Source organism: Coloeus monedula, assembly GCF_965178545.1.
Source record: "Coloeus monedula genome assembly, chromosome: 2".
NCBI classification, from domain to species: Eukaryota; Metazoa; Chordata; class Aves; order Passeriformes; family Corvidae; genus Coloeus; species Coloeus monedula.
In genome coordinates, this window is record NC_138782.1 from 73,260,588 (window position 1) to 73,277,646 (window position 17,059).

A 17,059-nucleotide genomic window follows, 5' to 3' on the forward strand; every position below is an offset into this window, starting at 1 on the left:
GCTTTTTGGCTGCTCTTTGCTAAAGCATTGTTTCTCTTACTCTGGTTTATATGACATTTATCTTTCTGAAGTCTTCTTGAGAGGAAAATCTACTTTGAAAAATGGATGATCAGAATCAATGTCTACTCATCTTATTTGCCCTTCTGTGAGAGTTTTAGAACACCTCAGTTGCCATCACTGTTATTTTATTATTATTATTTATTATTATTATTAATTCACTGTGAGGCACAGTGCTAGAGCAAGGTGATAACTGGTTGCCAGGAATTCAGAAAAGTGTGGAAATGTTAGAATAAGACCTGCAAGAAAAAACTAGTTGCAGTTTAAAACTCCAGGCTGAATGTGTAAGTTCAGGGCTTGGTGTGATGCTACTTGTGAATTTCAAAAATGTATTAGCAAAGTGATGCATTGTATACCCTCTGCCCCATTGTAACATTTTAATATAGCTTTAGATTTAAGAGTTTTTGTTAGTTTGATGGGAAATTTCTTTATCCTCTCAGTAACAGAAGAAATTTCTAGTCAACCTAGAAGCAAATTCAGGGTATCTTAAAATCTTCAGAAAGGACAAGCATTTGCTTTTACTTTTCAGTAAATTACTTTCTAGAGATGTTTTCAGTTTAGTTGTTGATATTACTGAGTGGTAGGATATTCTTTTATTGTAGGCCGAATAAGGAGAACAATCTCTGTAGAGAAAGACAGAGCTTTAACTTATCTATACCTTTCATTTGGGAGGAAAATGGTTATTGCTAAATCTCTGCCAGACTCACCAAAATTAAATACACAGTTCTCTTTAACAGAAGAGAGAGTGTAGAATTCAATTGTCCTAAAGGAGATGAGGTTTCCTTTAGGAAGATGCCCAAATTCAATAATAATTCAGATTTATTTTGTAGAAAATATATGAAAATTAATTATCTCTTTAATATATGCACTGGAGTGAAGTTGATATTGTGTGATCTTAATGTCAGCATTTCTTTATATAGCTGTATTAAAAATTAAGGAATTTCTTGCTTTGAAAGTAAATTTACAGTAGTCCTTTCTCTAAGTTTCTCTTAAGTTATTAAGAAGTCTGTGCTATGGTATATGATACTGGTAAGTAAGAAATGGAAAGAATTCTTATACTTGTATTTCTGCCCATGTGCTTCAAGACAAATGCCAAAGATAATTTTTTTTTTCTGAGAACCTCAAGAATTAAAAATGCAGTTACCCTAGTTTCTGTTCCTTTAGTTTCGTTAAAATGCAATACTTAAAAGAAGTATTTTGCCAAGCTTTTGTTTCAGAATAATAGTGTTATTTAGCAATGCCAGACCATTTTCAGCTCCTGAAATGAAAATATTTATAGAATAAATACTTTCTTAATCCTTCTCATAGGAGGAGGGTGGGGCACATTTCTTCCTGTCCTGACGTTTGGCAGTTTACTGGCTAGATTCTGTTCGTTGTCTTCCTTTTTTTTTTAAAAACATACTTGATCGTTCTCTTCTGATAGTTTGGAGCCCTCACGGTTTGGGGACTGTGTGCTTTAAAGAGATGTAAGTGTGAAGAAAGAAGGTTGAGAAATGTGTAGCGCATACTTAGAGGGATCTTTCATAATGAAGGACTGCTTGGGATCTGGTGAAAATTGGATGCATGTGTAGGAGAATTAGAGGGAAGAAGAGAGTCTATGTGGACTCTGCTTGGAGCCTGTTTTGAAATATTTTAGCTTGTTAATTTTAATTTGGAGTGTATCTTGTAAACTCAGGCAGCACTCCTAGCAGTTAGTGTAAGAATGGCAGTTGTTAATTTTGGGCATTTTACTCTGCCTTCCCTACTTGATTTTGCATGCCAAAGGCTGTCCAAGGACAGGCCTTGCCAGACCGGTGTAAAAAGATTGTCCTTTCTGAAGCAGAGCTTAAGCTAATGCTTAAACTTTTACCTTTCTTTTTAGGTTCTTTGGATGGTTTCTTTTTTTGTCTGTATATATCTGTATATCTCCATGTCCATTTTTATGTTGCCTGCATCTTTTTGAGACCTCTTATAAGTGTCAGCCATGGACAACTTAAAGCTGGAAACAAACACTCCATACCTGCTTAGTTTGAAGGTATTACTATAAAGACTTCACTTATGGAGTTACTCTGTAATTTCTCCAAGTAGAAAAGGGAATCGAAACGGGAAAATCCCAAACTTCAGAATCAACTGGATCACTAAACAAAGCTGAATTTTGAGTAGTTTTCCCCTGTTTGAATTTGAATTCCCTTCTCTTTTCTTGGTAATTTCTCATCTTATCTTGATAACTTCAAGATCTGTAGCGCAGTTAGCAAAGGATTGTTCTTACATGTTTAATAAAAGGAATTGCTGCCTGGTTGTTGGGGTTTTTCTTTTTGTTTATGTGGGGTTTTTTTGTTTTGTTTTGGGGTTTTTTTGGGGGGTTTTTTGGTTTTTTTTTGAAAGGCCCATGTATACCTCCCTGAGGGAAAAGCTGCAGCATGAGCTCAATGTGATAATAGGCAGCAGAGGGTCTATGTGGAAAGGATAATATTAATAACACGGAGGACAGTATCTAGTATTTAATAACATCTAAACCAGCTGGAATTTTAAAAGACCTTCTGAAGAAGTAAAATTATGATCTTTATGTTCCTTTGAAAAGCCCAGCTTCAATTAAAAAACAACTTCAGTGACCCTAGAGGCTTTGAATAGGTTCATCACACAAGAGACAGCTTTAAAATTCTATAATGTGCAATTGCTTTTAGGAGCAATCAGCCTCATACTTTGGTTTTTCCTGTGATTTCTTGTGATCCACATTTCCGCCATTTTTGTTCTAACCTTGAAAATGGTTGAATGCAGTAGAGTGTGCATTTCCATCAAAGAAACTACCAGCACTGTTCCAGATCAGTTGAAGTACATAGATCAAGATTGAAGTAAACTATGTGAAAGGTAGGTACACCTCTTAGATGAGATTGCCCTCTGAGTAAATTTCTGAAGGTGGTTATGGGTTTTGTCATCACTGACACAGAAATACACGTTTGCTGCAAGATTTACTAGTGTCAGTAGTGAGAGCACTGTTTGTTTTCTCTAATTCTTCTTAGGTTTCCTTCACAGCAAGATGAAAGTGTCCGTCCTCACCCTGCTTTTGTAAGTGGTAGCTAGAAAGCGTTATCTATTCTGTGGCATAAAGGTGTTTCTGTGCAAGATTTATTTCCTTGAGGAATGTACTGTTTGACTTGTTTTTAAGTGTGCGAAATGCCTTCATAATTGATTACGTTGTTTGTATTGGTAAAACTGCAACTCTTCTACCATTCACAGAAGTTGTCTATCTCTTTGGGGGGGAAAAGGGAGAATTTTACATACCTCAAAAGAGCGAGAGACTTCCTAGTTGCTAGTCTGCTTCTTGTGAAAGGAACTTGCATTATATGGTGATAGATGATTTGCAGGCTCAGTTCAAGCATTTAAACCAAATTGCTGTAGGAGCTTGCTGTCAATCATCTTTTCCATCTGCTGGAGATGATCAGTAAAACCTCACTAAACCCATTTTTCATCATGGCTTCTACAAGAGCACATACAGCATAGACATCTATCTAGTGGCTGACTTACATCAAATTCATCAAGTAAAATTGTTTTCGAATGTTGATCAAGAAGCATATGAGATATACTATTTTCCCTGCTTGAGAAGCTATTCCTGAACCTTCCTGTTCATGAGATGCTATCTTGCAGGGTAATTTTATCTCTTACTAGCTGTCTTTCTGTTCTTCAGCCATGATTATCATCTAGTGTAATGATTTCTTTCATCATTGATGCTCACATCTTTGTATGTTAGTGGGTATCCATCTTATTTCCTTTCAATATTTGATCAGTTACAGTAATTGAGACTTCCCTGTTGAGAGATAGATTGTTTTGCTCCTTTGGTCACCCTTTGCCTCTTTGAGGGCAAGTTAATCTTTTGTGTGGGTGTGGAGGGGGAGGTGTTTGAGCAAAGAAACCGTATATAATATAAAAACTATATCACACAAGCCATTTATGTATTGCTATCAATACATCCCATTCTCTCCTGTAAAGACCCCAACTAGGATATCTAACACCAGAATTACCCTCTTAATTTTCTTCTTTGTTTTATGTCAGTCCAGTTCTACCAGTTGTCACTTGCACCTGATGAGTTTTCCATCTATAGTAGAAGTTCTTGGTTAGTTTTTAAGTGCATGAATACAGATTTTGTGCTGTTAATTTAATCACATTTCTGTTACTCTTTCTTAGCTCAGTCATCGAATAAAGTAGCATAAAAGATGATGCGTTGTCACATTCCTTTTCTTCCTTGGGAATGCTGCCTTTATTTAATCAGATAATTTCATTCATGCTTCTGATGTTGATACTAAGGTGGGTTTAATTAATAAACACAATACTTCTTCTTTGGTAACTTCCCAAATAGTTAATACATAGCTCTACTTTACCTTGAAATGTATCCCATTGTCAGCTGCTCTTTTAGGTAGTTTCTTGCTCACCTTGAACGTATTCCAGTTGTCATCTTTCCCATCTGATGAAGTATTTAAAACTATTATAAGATTGAAATTTGAACACAGATCTGCTTGTGTAGAAAATCAATTATCAGAGAAGAAAGTCAGGATAGTTTGTTTTTCACACATTTTTCTTTGTTCTCATTGTTTAAAAATTGGGTTTTTGTGTGCTTTGGATTCACAGGTCTCCAAATACCTTGTCTCCTTTGTGTCCCTTTTTTGAATGTATATGATGTATTTGCTAATCATCTGATACCACCTCTGAGTTTTGCTTGTGTGTGAGGCATTTCTATGCCTTCGTTCATTCTGTGATCAGTATCGTAACTATATTAAAACCTGAGGTAAAATATTTCAGATTTTTATTTTTGTCTTTTTTTTTTTTTTTTTTTTTTTTACGATATCCCACTTTTACTTGCTTAATCTTGCTTAATCTCCTTCTCTGGCTAGACAGCCTCTACTCTTTACTTGGATTTTCCATCCAAAGTCTACCTCAGCATGACTGCTGACACTTTACATTTCCAATGCTTCAAGCTTCTATACCAATGCTGTTGCCAACTTAACTTTTTCTTGGGCATCAGAGACTTTCCCTTCCCCTGCTATAGGAAACATTCACTTGAGAGGGAAATTCTCACAGTGTCCATCATAGAGAACTTACTATTCATCAGACAGTTGAAGAAATTACTTGAATATAGCAGATAGCCATATGGGAATCCTAGAAGCTGTTCCACGCTATTTGGGCTATCCAGAAGCATAATTTTAAACTTTAGGCTGTGGCATCAGCTAAGAGTGGCAGTAAGCAAAGATGTTTGTACAATTCTCTTGATAATAACTTTAATAATAATCATCATAATCTGTTTAGATGAAAGCCATTGTACAGGACAGGCAAAGTTGCACAGATGTTGACAGTTCACCATGAAGTCCTTCTCAGTGTCTTTCTATCTAAACTGCTTTGTGTGCTGCTACAAGAAAGAAATGTATTGTAACTGAGACACAGGTTTTTATTAGCATTTTACTTCAAGTTGGGTATGATGGAACTTCAATTTTAGAGGAACATCCGGCTAAAGTACTATTAAAATACGATGCTGTGTTCATTTAGTAATAAATTCTAGTAGTTGCAGATCATTTCTATGTTCAGGTTGTTATCTTGTAATACAAGATGTTGTCAAGTACACTGGAATCTTTCAATTACTAGGACTGTATATTGATTTCTTCCTTCTAAATTCAGGCTTAAATCAACCAATCTGACCAACAGTTTGTGTTTGTGGCTCATGCTCATCCCTTGTACCTTACATTATCATGTTTGACCTCCTCTAGTTGGTGTGGAGTACCACTGCAAGTCCAGCACAGCTGTAACAGAGCTCGCATTCTTGATGTGGTATGTTGGACTCCTACAGCCAACGTTTCCTTGGTCTGTCTTGCGCTGCTGAAGCAGTGGATGCTGTGGCACCCAGCCTTGACAGCCAGAATGTAACAAAGAACAAGTCTCACAAGGAGCTGCTGAGGGAACTGGGGTTGTCTGGCCTGGAGAAGAGGAGGTTCAGGGTTAGGGAAAGAAAGAAAAATAAGAAAACACTTCCTGCATGGTAAAAGAAACATTTAAATTATTTCATTTACTGGAAAGCTGGAATGCATTTAAGCAGCTATGATATTCTTTAGATTTCTTGCTTTGACAGATATCTGTATAGTCAAAAGATAATATAATTTAAAATCAGTATTTTTTTTTTAATTTCCCCTAAAATAAACATCTTGAGTCTTTTTCTGTAGGGTGAAAAAAGGGAAGATTGATTTTTCCCAAACGTGCCTTGGAACCTACTCCATTTACAATTTTGCCATTATAAATTGATTCTTGGCAATGTATATACTAGTGCTGCAGATGCAAGCAATTTTCAGATAAGACAGAAATGATCAATCATTCTTCTGACTACAGTGTGGAGAGGGGGGAAGAAAAAGTGATTCCATGGAAATTATGTTTTTGGGAGTACTGATTCCCAACTCCTTCTGAGACTGATTTGATCTGGCAGAAGGATGATTTCAGCAGCAGTGCTGGCTTTAATATGCTGTCTAATTAGTGATGAGACCTAGTTTTCTTTCTGGCAAGCAATAAATAAACTTGTGATTATTTCTGGATTACAGAATAGCAGTTGAAACAACCAGTAGGAAACCCATTTTGGTAAACTTTTCTTTGAAAACACCCTGATGTTCTGAGAACAACAGCCTTTGAACTTTTAAGGCAAGGGAGGTAGGGATCCAAAGCAAAAGAAAATTATTGGTAATAAAAAATTATGTGGTGATCAAGAACTCTGTTGTCCAGACAAAGAAATGGACCAGCTGTACAAGCTTCATTCTGGCATCCTCAAATCCTGATGTTCACCTTTGATAAGAAAACAGTTATATTTGTGTTTAATAACATCTTTTGAGAAAGATACTCGTGGTAAGCAGGATGAATAGGTGGGATGGGCAGCTCTGTGCTGAGCGTGGGACAGAGAAAGGTAGGTAGTGATGGGCAGCTGTGCTGGCAGAACAGCACAGCCACAGTGGCTGTGTATACCTGATTTTGATGTTTGGAAGATAATGTGCTGAATCAGTGGCATCTTTCTGGGGCCTGTTGTAGGATTACTTGTTTGCTATTTGACCTGTTTGGTGGTTTTGTTGCTGTGTTTGCTTTCTTAACAAGCACAGAAGTAACAAGAGCTTCTCTGTTTCTTTGCAGCTTTTACGAGAGTTGAAGCACCCAAACGTGATTGCATTGCAGAAGGTTTTCCTTTCTCACAGTGACAGAAAGGTTTGGCTGCTGTTTGATTATGCTGAGCATGATTTGTGGGTAAGTACAGATTTCCCTGAGTGTCTGAGACAGTGCAATAAGAGCTTGTTCATACTGATGTGTGTGTGCTGTACCTTCATATAGGCAGAGATGCATTAGTTTCTTGCTCTGCAATTAAGGGTCTAACTGAGATCCTGTTACTTTTACACTTTAAAGCCTGCCAAAGACTATGTAGAATTTTTTTTAAAATCAGGTTGGGTTTTGAAGTGAAAAGGATTTTCCTGCAAGCTTTAATTGGAGTTAAAGAAAGTATTCCTAAATTGAGATCTTCTAAAACTGTGTTTGGAAAAGTATTTAATACTTTTTTCCTGACATTTAGCACATGCACACAAAAGAGAAAAAGGAGAAGGACTGCTTTGATGAGTCCTCTCACTGAGATGCACTGCAAGTGACTAACATGCAATCATCTATATCCTAAACAGAGAATTTGTGACAGTATGAGTGGAAATAAAATAACAAGTAAGTAAACTAATTGGGCCTACTGATGGACTATAACTACATGGAAGAGGAGTAGAGACTTAGATGTTTGTTATTAAGTTTCCAGCAAAATATTATGTGATTTGGTTTAGTCTATTGTAGAGGTGGACATCAGTGACATTGTGACTTGAACTCAGATGCAAATACTCAAGCTCCACATCTGTTGATAAGATGTGAGTTGCTTGGACCTGGATTTGTGTTTAAACCTGAAAGATATCAAACACGAAGTGTAATCAGTATGTTTATGATTCCTTTGAAAATACTGGCAAGGAGAGGAAGTGGTAGTATAAATTCCAGTATTACTTTTGAAGGCTTCATTAATATAGATGTTGCTATTACAAATGTTAGTGACAAATTGCTCAATTTCTTCATACTTGGCTCTTGAGCTTGTAAATGACACAAAATTTTAATTGGACAGAAAGGAAACTTAGACCATTTAAAAGACACTTCCGGCTCAGAACAAGTAAAATCACGGTAATTTGTTCCCCTTCAAAAGCTTGAAAGATACTTAATTTTATTTCTCTTAAAGGCTAGCAGGTTTGTATTTTGAAAGTTTTCTTCATCAAAGTTCAGTGGACACTGAGAGTTTGTGTATTTCACATAACTGGTGGCAGTGATGATGAAGAGAAATGCATCAGCTTTGTATGATAGAATTTATGTCTGCATTAAATGAGTTTATTCATTTTATGGAACAGTCACAACAAACACATTTTACTGCTACATTTATTGCCATGTGTTTTAAACACCTTTCTTCCTAACCTTTTCCATTTGATTTTGCTTTGGGCGTGTGGTTTTTACACTACATAGTGATTTTTCACATGATTTAACAGCTTTAGAAGAAGAATCACTGCAATTTGATGTTCTTGCCACTCCTCCCATATGGCTGGGTATTGGATATAATCTCAGTGAAGTTAATTATTTTCTATTATTAAAGACTGAAATGTTTGTTACAATGAGGTACTTGATATGAACTGGTTTCCCACTTCCTAACTCTCTCTTACGTTTTTTTTTTTTCTATGGGACATGCTACACAAATCATTTCTCCTTTCCTGTATAATTGCCCATGTTTCCTCGCTTCTTAAGCCTTTGCCAGGAATTTTTTCCTCCCTTGCATAAAGTTGGCCATGTTCAAGGCCCTCTTGGTTCTGGCTTAACCTTGGTCCTCATTTCCTTTGCCGTCAGCACTTCCCAAGCATCGCTCTTAATTCCCCTTTTGTCTGTTTTGCTCACTCCCAACTTTGTGTCTTTTTCCACGCTGCCTCCTACACATGGAACAGCCTCCCAATTAACGTACGTAAAGATCCTTCACTATCCTCCTTCAAAAACCTCCTGAAAATCCACTTATTTTGTAACGCATTTCAGTAATACCAACCACTTGTCATTCTGTCTGTGTTGTGTTGTGTTTCGCATTTCCTGTGCTTTACAGCTTGTGCCCTTTCAACTCTATGGGGTAGAAATTGTAGTAGGGGTTTAGCACTTTTTTTTTATTGCTTAGCACCATGTGCTTCCCCAGCACTACATAAAGACAAGTAAGTCTATTCATCATGGATATATCCGTTTATAAGGATTTAAGTTTTGGAATTGAAGGTGTGCTGTCTCTAGAGAGATGTAGATTTCCAGAGACTAATGTTTTCTAGGTAGCTTAGAGTTACTTACCAAAATCAGTAAGTATGGAAACTGTCCTTCTGTTCAAAGCTGCCCAGCTTTAGTAACTCCTATTGGCTTCAATGAGAAGAATAAATGCTCATCACATTCAATCATTAGATTAATTAAAATCATTATATTTTTCATCTTCTGTACTGGGAACATTTGGCAAGAGATGAATAAAGTATATTAGATGCTATCTTATTCTGTTAATTTTCTAATACTGAAAAAAAAGTCCTGTTCTAAAGGGTTGGTGCTAATTAAACTTATTAAAAAGTTCTTCTATGGTGAGCAAGAACTTTTTTTTTTTTTTTACTTCTCATTTAATTCTCAAGAATGAAACTGCTCAGATCTGAAATTTTATGTTTAGGTAGTGCATACTTAATAATTTTCTGTAACTTCTGTTGATACCATTACCAAGGAATGTAGAAGCTATGCTAATTTGAACTACTTTAGGTAGGCATTGGTGAACACTGATTATACCGTCCTTGACTACAAACATAGTCATTGATATTAATAACTAAGCCTATTAAAGATACTTTCTTTCCTAAGTTGCATTATACAAAACAGTGCAAAGCCATTAGATTACCACAGAGAATATCTAAGAATTTAGGAATTCTTTTGACAAAATGATTTATAACTAGTTTCCTTTGATTACCAAAATTCTTGGTTTAATACTCAATGTCATTATGAATTTTCTTGGCTATTTGTCTCTGTCAAAGAGAACTGGTAAAGTTCTCAGTGTATAGGATGTTAATTTTTGACCTTAAAAATAAAGGGTTTTTTTAAATGCCAAAATTTTTGCTGTTTTGTCAGCAAAGGAATAACTTCTTTATCAATTGAACTTTCTTGTATGTCCTTATTTCACAATAGTCTTACACTTCTAGACAGTATACTGCTGTCCAGAACTTCCTGTGTAAAGCTAGTTCATTTAAAGACATTATTTAAGTTTATATCAAATGCTTTAAATGCATGATGATTACTAAAATGGACTTTAAGAAAAGTTTGATACAAATGAGATCTGTCCTGGAGGTGAATTGCTTGTTGTCAGTCTAGTTACTTTTAGCCACTGTAGAGGTTATAGTATTTAGAACTTTTCTTTTGTTCCCTTTTACAGCAGATTTTTAATATTGAAGTATTTTCTAAAGCACACATTTTTCGTACCATGGAAAAGCACACATTTGATGACTTCAATTCCATAGTCTCTCTACTTTAAGCAGGATTTTTGATTCTAAGCAACATTTTTGTTACACTTTTTTTTTTTTTTACTTTTGATATTGATAGATTATCTACCTTTCCTAGTTTTACAGAGTTAATTCTCAGACTCATTTAGTATGTTTGTATAACGTCAAATCTTTAAGATCATGTTTTCTGGAAATATATGTTGTAACTTAAATAAGAAGCTTCTGAATGGGTTTGATCTCATTCTGAAAAAGGGTTGACATTTTTATCATAGTAAAATGTGTTAAGTATGTTTTATAGCAATAAAAAACATTGCTGGTTCTGAATAAATAACTACATAAATAATTAACTATGATTTGATAATACTGAATGTGATAGTACATTCACTATCCAAGACCAGTTAAACCATGATCTGTGTATTCTTTTAGGTTTGGTTGAATGTTTCTCTCTTACTATTAGATTCCAGTGATCTCTAACAACTAAATGCCTAGCAGCAAATACTACTGAGAAACATGGAGTAAAATTAATCTTGGAATTATTGTTGGTAATAATAAAAATATATGGGCAGACTGGTTTTTTTAATAGGAAATACTTCTTATGTATTTATTCTGCTTTTAAAAAATGCAGGGTAGGGATTATTAGCATAGTCATGTGTACCTAAAAAGAATCATCAAATAATGGAAAGGAGAAAATAATCTTCCTACATGTGAATTTCATAACACTAGTTGACTCTTTTAAAAAGTCTATAAATAAATGTACTTAATTTCAGCTAACAACATTTTGAATAATCTTTTATAATAAATGAAATTGGGAGAGCGTTGCATACTGATTGTGCAATAAAACCGCATATTTGTTTAATGACATGAATATTGTCTAACTGCTCTGAGTTTAAACATATTCCTTAAATATGGTATAATCAGTTACAATTCTTTCTTCCACAGGCTTCAGTTTAGCTCTCAATCTTGAAGATAATTCAGATGCTAGTTGATGACAAATTTCTTTATATACATGAAATTACTTTTGTCAGTGCAGCAGTTTTATTTTTTTATCTTTTGAGTTTCTAAAGTCATGTCTACACTTTTGTTGTAATTCAGGTGATTCTTCATGCAGTCTTCTCTCTTGTATGCGTATTTACCAATATAGGATTCTGCTGGCTGGAAGAAGAATATAAGATTTGTCCAGACAGAAGGCAATGGACTGGCATAGGTCTTTATGGCATGATTGATTGGTTCCAAGTGAAATGGATGGGGGTTTTTGATCATCAAAGTGATGGTTGAATTTCTTGCAGAGGGCAGTGGTATTCCTTGCCCATAGCTGTTTGTCATATTCTCAGAACATACACTTGCTTTTTTCTGCCACACTTGTACAAATTTGAGGGCTGTTTGTGGATGCATTTTCTGTACCACAAAGTGTGAGAATTGGAGGAAACAACATGTAGGAGCAGGCCTCGAAACAAAGGCAAGGTGCAAAAGCATAAAATGTGTGAAAAATTGGTGTGAACAGAGTGGTGTGGTATGAATACTTTGTGTTTCACTTACATGTATACTGAAAGGGTAGCTGAATTCTGATGATTTTTATTAACATTGTATAGTTATTTTGACATATTTAGGACTGAAAGATATTCGAGACCTAGAAAGACCCTGGCAAAACTTAGGAAAATTATACAGGATCTGTTCATGCCTGTTCTGTGTTTCAGAGCTTAGATATTTAAAGCAAACTGGCATTAGCAAAAGTTGGCATGTTAAATTTCTTTACTAAAAATGTTCACCTCTTGTCACTTGGAGTAGGATCTTTAGTTAGGCAGTTTGGTTAATGACATTTTAACTTGATGATGGCCATGCACTGATGTCATTTAGAGGGAACAAGCATGCATTTTTCCTCTCCTCTTTTGAAGGACAATTTATGGTCATTGCTGTAATGTTTCCAAAATTGGAAACTAAAGTGATCTCTCTAGAAGTACTTCTACCCACTTCTGTTTTGATTTTATTTTACTTGTGATAAGTAAATTTACAAATTTTTCTTAATTTCTAAAACTGTGGTGTCTGAAATGAGTTATAAATGTAGGCATATGAAACTATGATTTATGTTTGGAACAGCAAACAAATGTTACTTGGGTTCATTGGGTCTTTGCTTTCTCTTTTTGAAAATCATGGAAACAATGCTTGTTTATTTTTTATACCACCTTAAGATTTTTATTTGATTTCTTTTAAAATGCTTTACATTTAAAGTAAACATAGTAATTTGAAGTAATTTTGTGTTTAAAATGAGACTGGAAGCCATATAGTATGAACCTTCCTCTTGACCTTGGTACCGATTCAACATGTAGCCAAGCTTCTCTCTCTTCAATATTAAAATGTAACTTTACTTTTTATTGGCACACTGACATAATTCTGTTTTATTCTGAAAGGCTGGATTAGGGATTGGATAGAATGCAGGGTTTTTGCTGAAGGGAGTGCAAGCAGTTTGCTTCAGCTGAGAGAGGCATCTGTGTTGGCATGATTGCATTTCAGTTTGATGGAGATGCATGTAACTTTCAACAAGCATTGCCTTAAGCAGTAGAACTCAAGCAGTCAGGTTTTCTAGAGGCTTGTGTCTAGGGATTATCTCGTGTGTTGAGGGGGGAGCTCACACTGTAACTTCATTTAGTCAGACATGCATAAAATCTCTCCATTAGCTGGCTTCCTACTTTTGTGATAAGTTTCTAGGTCTGACTTGTTTCTTTGTTTTAACCTCTGTCATACTGAACAGCAGCTCTTGGAATTGGGAATGGGATGACACAAACACAGACTTGGAAGCAGACTAAAATTAGGATTTTACTGAATGTTTATTTAACTTCTGGGTAAATCCTAGGGATTTGAATTTGCTCTGTATTGTTATGCATTATGTTTGCTTTGTTTATGGTGGAGAATTTAGAAAATGCACATAGTTCTTTCAACTTTCAAACCAATTTTAATGCATGAGGTAACATAGAAGAAGGCAGGCAAACTCCTAGATTGAGTATTGTTTCATCATTTTATTTCCAAATGTCTAGTTCAGTTTCTCCTCTTCATTTTTTGTCATTTATATGGTCTTGCCTTTTCAAGAGCTAAGATGGTCTTACTGCAATAATGTGGTTTATCCAGTTTTCCTTGCAATTGTATTACATTTTTTGAAGTTGAAAATTGGGAATAAGCAGTTAGTAAGTAAAACCAATAGTCCCAGAGATTGCAAACAGAAACGTATAGCTTCCTTACTTTTCTAGACTGCTAATGAATGTGTACTTTAATGTTGGTCAGTGAAGTATTAATTTAATTTAGAATAAAGACTTATAAACACTTCTACAAAGTTGCTGTCTTGTTTAAATTAAAAACAAAATATGTACAAGCAGTAGAAAATTTTTTACATTATGTTTATATTTTATAGTGAATACCTAATTGACTCACATCATTTTTGGGATCCAGTCAGTGGCAGCATGTTTTTAAGATTTAGGAATCAGAAACACCGATGCAGAGAAGGGGAAAATGACTTGGCTAATTTTGCTGAATAGATTTCAGTATTGCTTGGAGTTCTATTCACCTCTTATGACATGTGTTCTTCTTTCATTTTGAAGGATTTTAGATATATCAGAAGAGGGTCTGCATCTGCAGTGTTCTAATGAACTAATTAAAATGAATTTATGTCTGCATAACACTGTGGATGTGTTTCTGTTCTGTAGCATGTGACTGGTAGTGTGGATTGACAATTAAGGCATCCCTCATTAATTTTGCTGAATGAGTCTGGGTGTTTTCCAGCTTTTCTGGCCAGGTGATGTATCAGTATATGTGACTTACCTTTAGGGAGTTGCAGCGAAAAAGGACATGGGGAGTGCTGAAGCTTTTTGACCCTTTGCTTATTGTCTTGTTACAAACATGCCTCTGACTTGCTTGGGTTGTGGAAGTCCCCATGTTTTGTTCTCAATGGTTGTCCATTAAGGGTAAGATTCAGCAAAGAATTTGAGTATACCTGAAGGTTAGGATCTGCAGTGTCCAACTTCACCTCATGCTTCCTAGAGAGAGAGGCAGAATGTGCTTCATACCTGTCATGGTTCAGATTTATACCCTCAACTCACAGGACAGTCTTGATTCTGTGCTATTCAGCAAAAAGATTTATTCAATGAGAGAAGTCTAGTTTTAAAGCCTAGTGGTTAGGTCAGTTATCTGGGAAATGGGAAATGCAGGCTGTAATTCCTGTAAATTATCCCATACCTTTATTAGGTCTAAGATTCTGGCTGTTATGTGCTGTACTTGAAGCTGCACTTTGGGACTCTTCAGGCAGTGAAGCTAGTAAAGAGTGCCTCCTCCACTTGCATAGTGCACTTACGTATAAAGAGCATCCTAGTTTGTGTTGGTACCTGTATCTGTTTCTACACCTGAGGTCTTGGATTTAGACTCTTAAATATTAAATGTTTTGACATGTAAGGAGCACGTCTCCCTGCCATAGCTGAAGTCAGCACAATTGTTCAAGTTAAAAAGTTCCTTTAGCATTGTTGTACTGCTGTGGCATCCTTTGCTTTGAAGCTTACTGTACACCTAATCTGCCAGATCACCAAAACTTTTGTCCTGTTATTTTCTGATTTGATGCTCTTTTCTATCTATATTTTTTTTTCTTATTTAATTTGAGGTATGGTTTCTCCACAACAGTGGTAGGGGCATATACATGTATTTCTGAAAATACAAAGAAATAAGAGAGAGTTTAGGCTTGCTGCCTCCAGTGGAAGAGATGATGTTCAGCAACAGCACCTGTTTGCTCTTCTGTTTCTTAGATGGACACTGCCATTAGAATTGCTGCTTAGTGTTTGTTAAATGTGTTGGTCTTTCTTTATATGAAATTGGATGAACTATTTCTTTTTAGAAAACTTCTCACTGTAGGACTTGGTCACAAACACTGTGGATTCATTCCAATGTCATGGGCCAAATCCAGCTTTTCAGTTGCCTATACTACTTGGCCCTGCAATGTATTTTTAGCTTTTGTTCTGTTCTCTAAACTGTGATATTTGTGGTCTTTTGGATATAAACTTCTGTAGAGTAAGCTGGCAGGTTTTATTTGCGTTTGCAGGAAATTGGATTTTATCTAGTGGTGATATTGCTTGCTTCGAGCAAAACTATCTGTTTTAATTCACTTCTGCAATTCAATAACCCTTTCAAGAAAGGAGCTTGTTTCCTTAGCCTTTCTGACTGGGAGCCACATGGGAGGGCAGGGACAGAAATCCAATGGCATCAACCTGGTGCTGTCTCAGTCCCAACCTCCAGAGGTACCAGAGCAGCTGAGGCAGGGCCAGAGGCACAGCCACGTGTGTTTTTCCTCTTCAACACATCTGTGGTTAACTGTGTCCCGTTCTGTCTCATGAGACTCTCTTTCAGTTTCATTTTCTCTGTGCCTGAGGACTAATGTTTCGTGTGGATAGTAGTCAGTTTTTAAATGGGTGTAGAAATCCCTTCTAGTGATTACATACACCTTGAAAAAGGGCAGGACTGGATTTATGGGTCTCTGTGTATGACCTTTGCCTGTTGGTCGCTCTGTATTTTTTCATCTCCTGTATTAATGAATATATTAATTTGTGAGTTTATGGTATCATTACTGCTTTATAAATTATATTGTAATTACACATGAAGGTCACTATCCAATGAGCATTGTGTGGTACTAGGGACTCCTAGTTGAAGTTATGAGACAGAATCTTGTGACATCACAAGAAAAAATTTTCTAAGGAAATCATCCCTTAAAGCATTTCATTACAGTTTCCAGAGTGATTGCACAACTAAAGGATTGGGTACTAAGAGCTTGTCTTGTTTACTGATCCTCATGAGTATATTAAAAACTGACAATCCTGTAAATTTCTACTGTTTTTAAATACACAGCCGTAAATACTGTACATTTAGTAGTGGAAGACTCTGTGGAAACATTGTTGATAGGGAGTAAGCAGGCTGTTCTGATTTATTTGTGGTTTTCTGCCTTTCTTATTTCTCTTTAAACAATATTGTTTACACTTTTGCTAAGTACAGTTTGACAGTGGCTAAAGTACTGATGACAGCCAGAGGTAGCATTTACCATGAGTGAACATTAACTCATTACCATTTTCATTGGGAGCAGTAGTGACAAACTGGGTGGGGAGTGGGGATGGTGGAGGAGGGAGCTGGTCTAATTAAAGCACAGCCGTTGGCTACCTCTTTAACCTGAGAAGGAAGAAGATCTTGAACTAGACAAATCCTGTTTAAAGAACTGGGTAATTAATAGTGCTATTCTAGCATTTTGTATCCTTTTCAGTAAAAATTCAAACTGCCTTTATTATTTCTCCATTTCAAAAAACACATAATTGAAAACTATTTTGTTATTTAAGGTGCTTCATTGAATTGCCTTCAAAAAGGAGATTTTTTTTTTTTTTCCATCTGAATGAACATACTTAGTTGTTTGCTAAATGACTATATATTAAGATCGGGTTTGTGCC

General features: G+C 35.7%; 1 protein-coding gene across 2 annotated transcripts in view; it reads left to right on the forward strand.

The window, feature by feature from the left end:
* Window positions 1-17,059, forward strand: part of CDK19 (cyclin dependent kinase 19) — a 121,105-nt gene that overhangs the window by 38,338 nt on the left and 65,708 nt on the right. For both annotated transcript variants that reach the window (XM_082302809.1, XM_082302810.1), the window contains exon 3: window positions 7,186-7,296. In XM_082302809.1, the coding sequence (XP_082158935.1) occupies window positions 7,186-7,296 (111 nt within the window). The remainder of the gene's footprint in view (window positions 1-7,185; window positions 7,297-17,059) is intronic.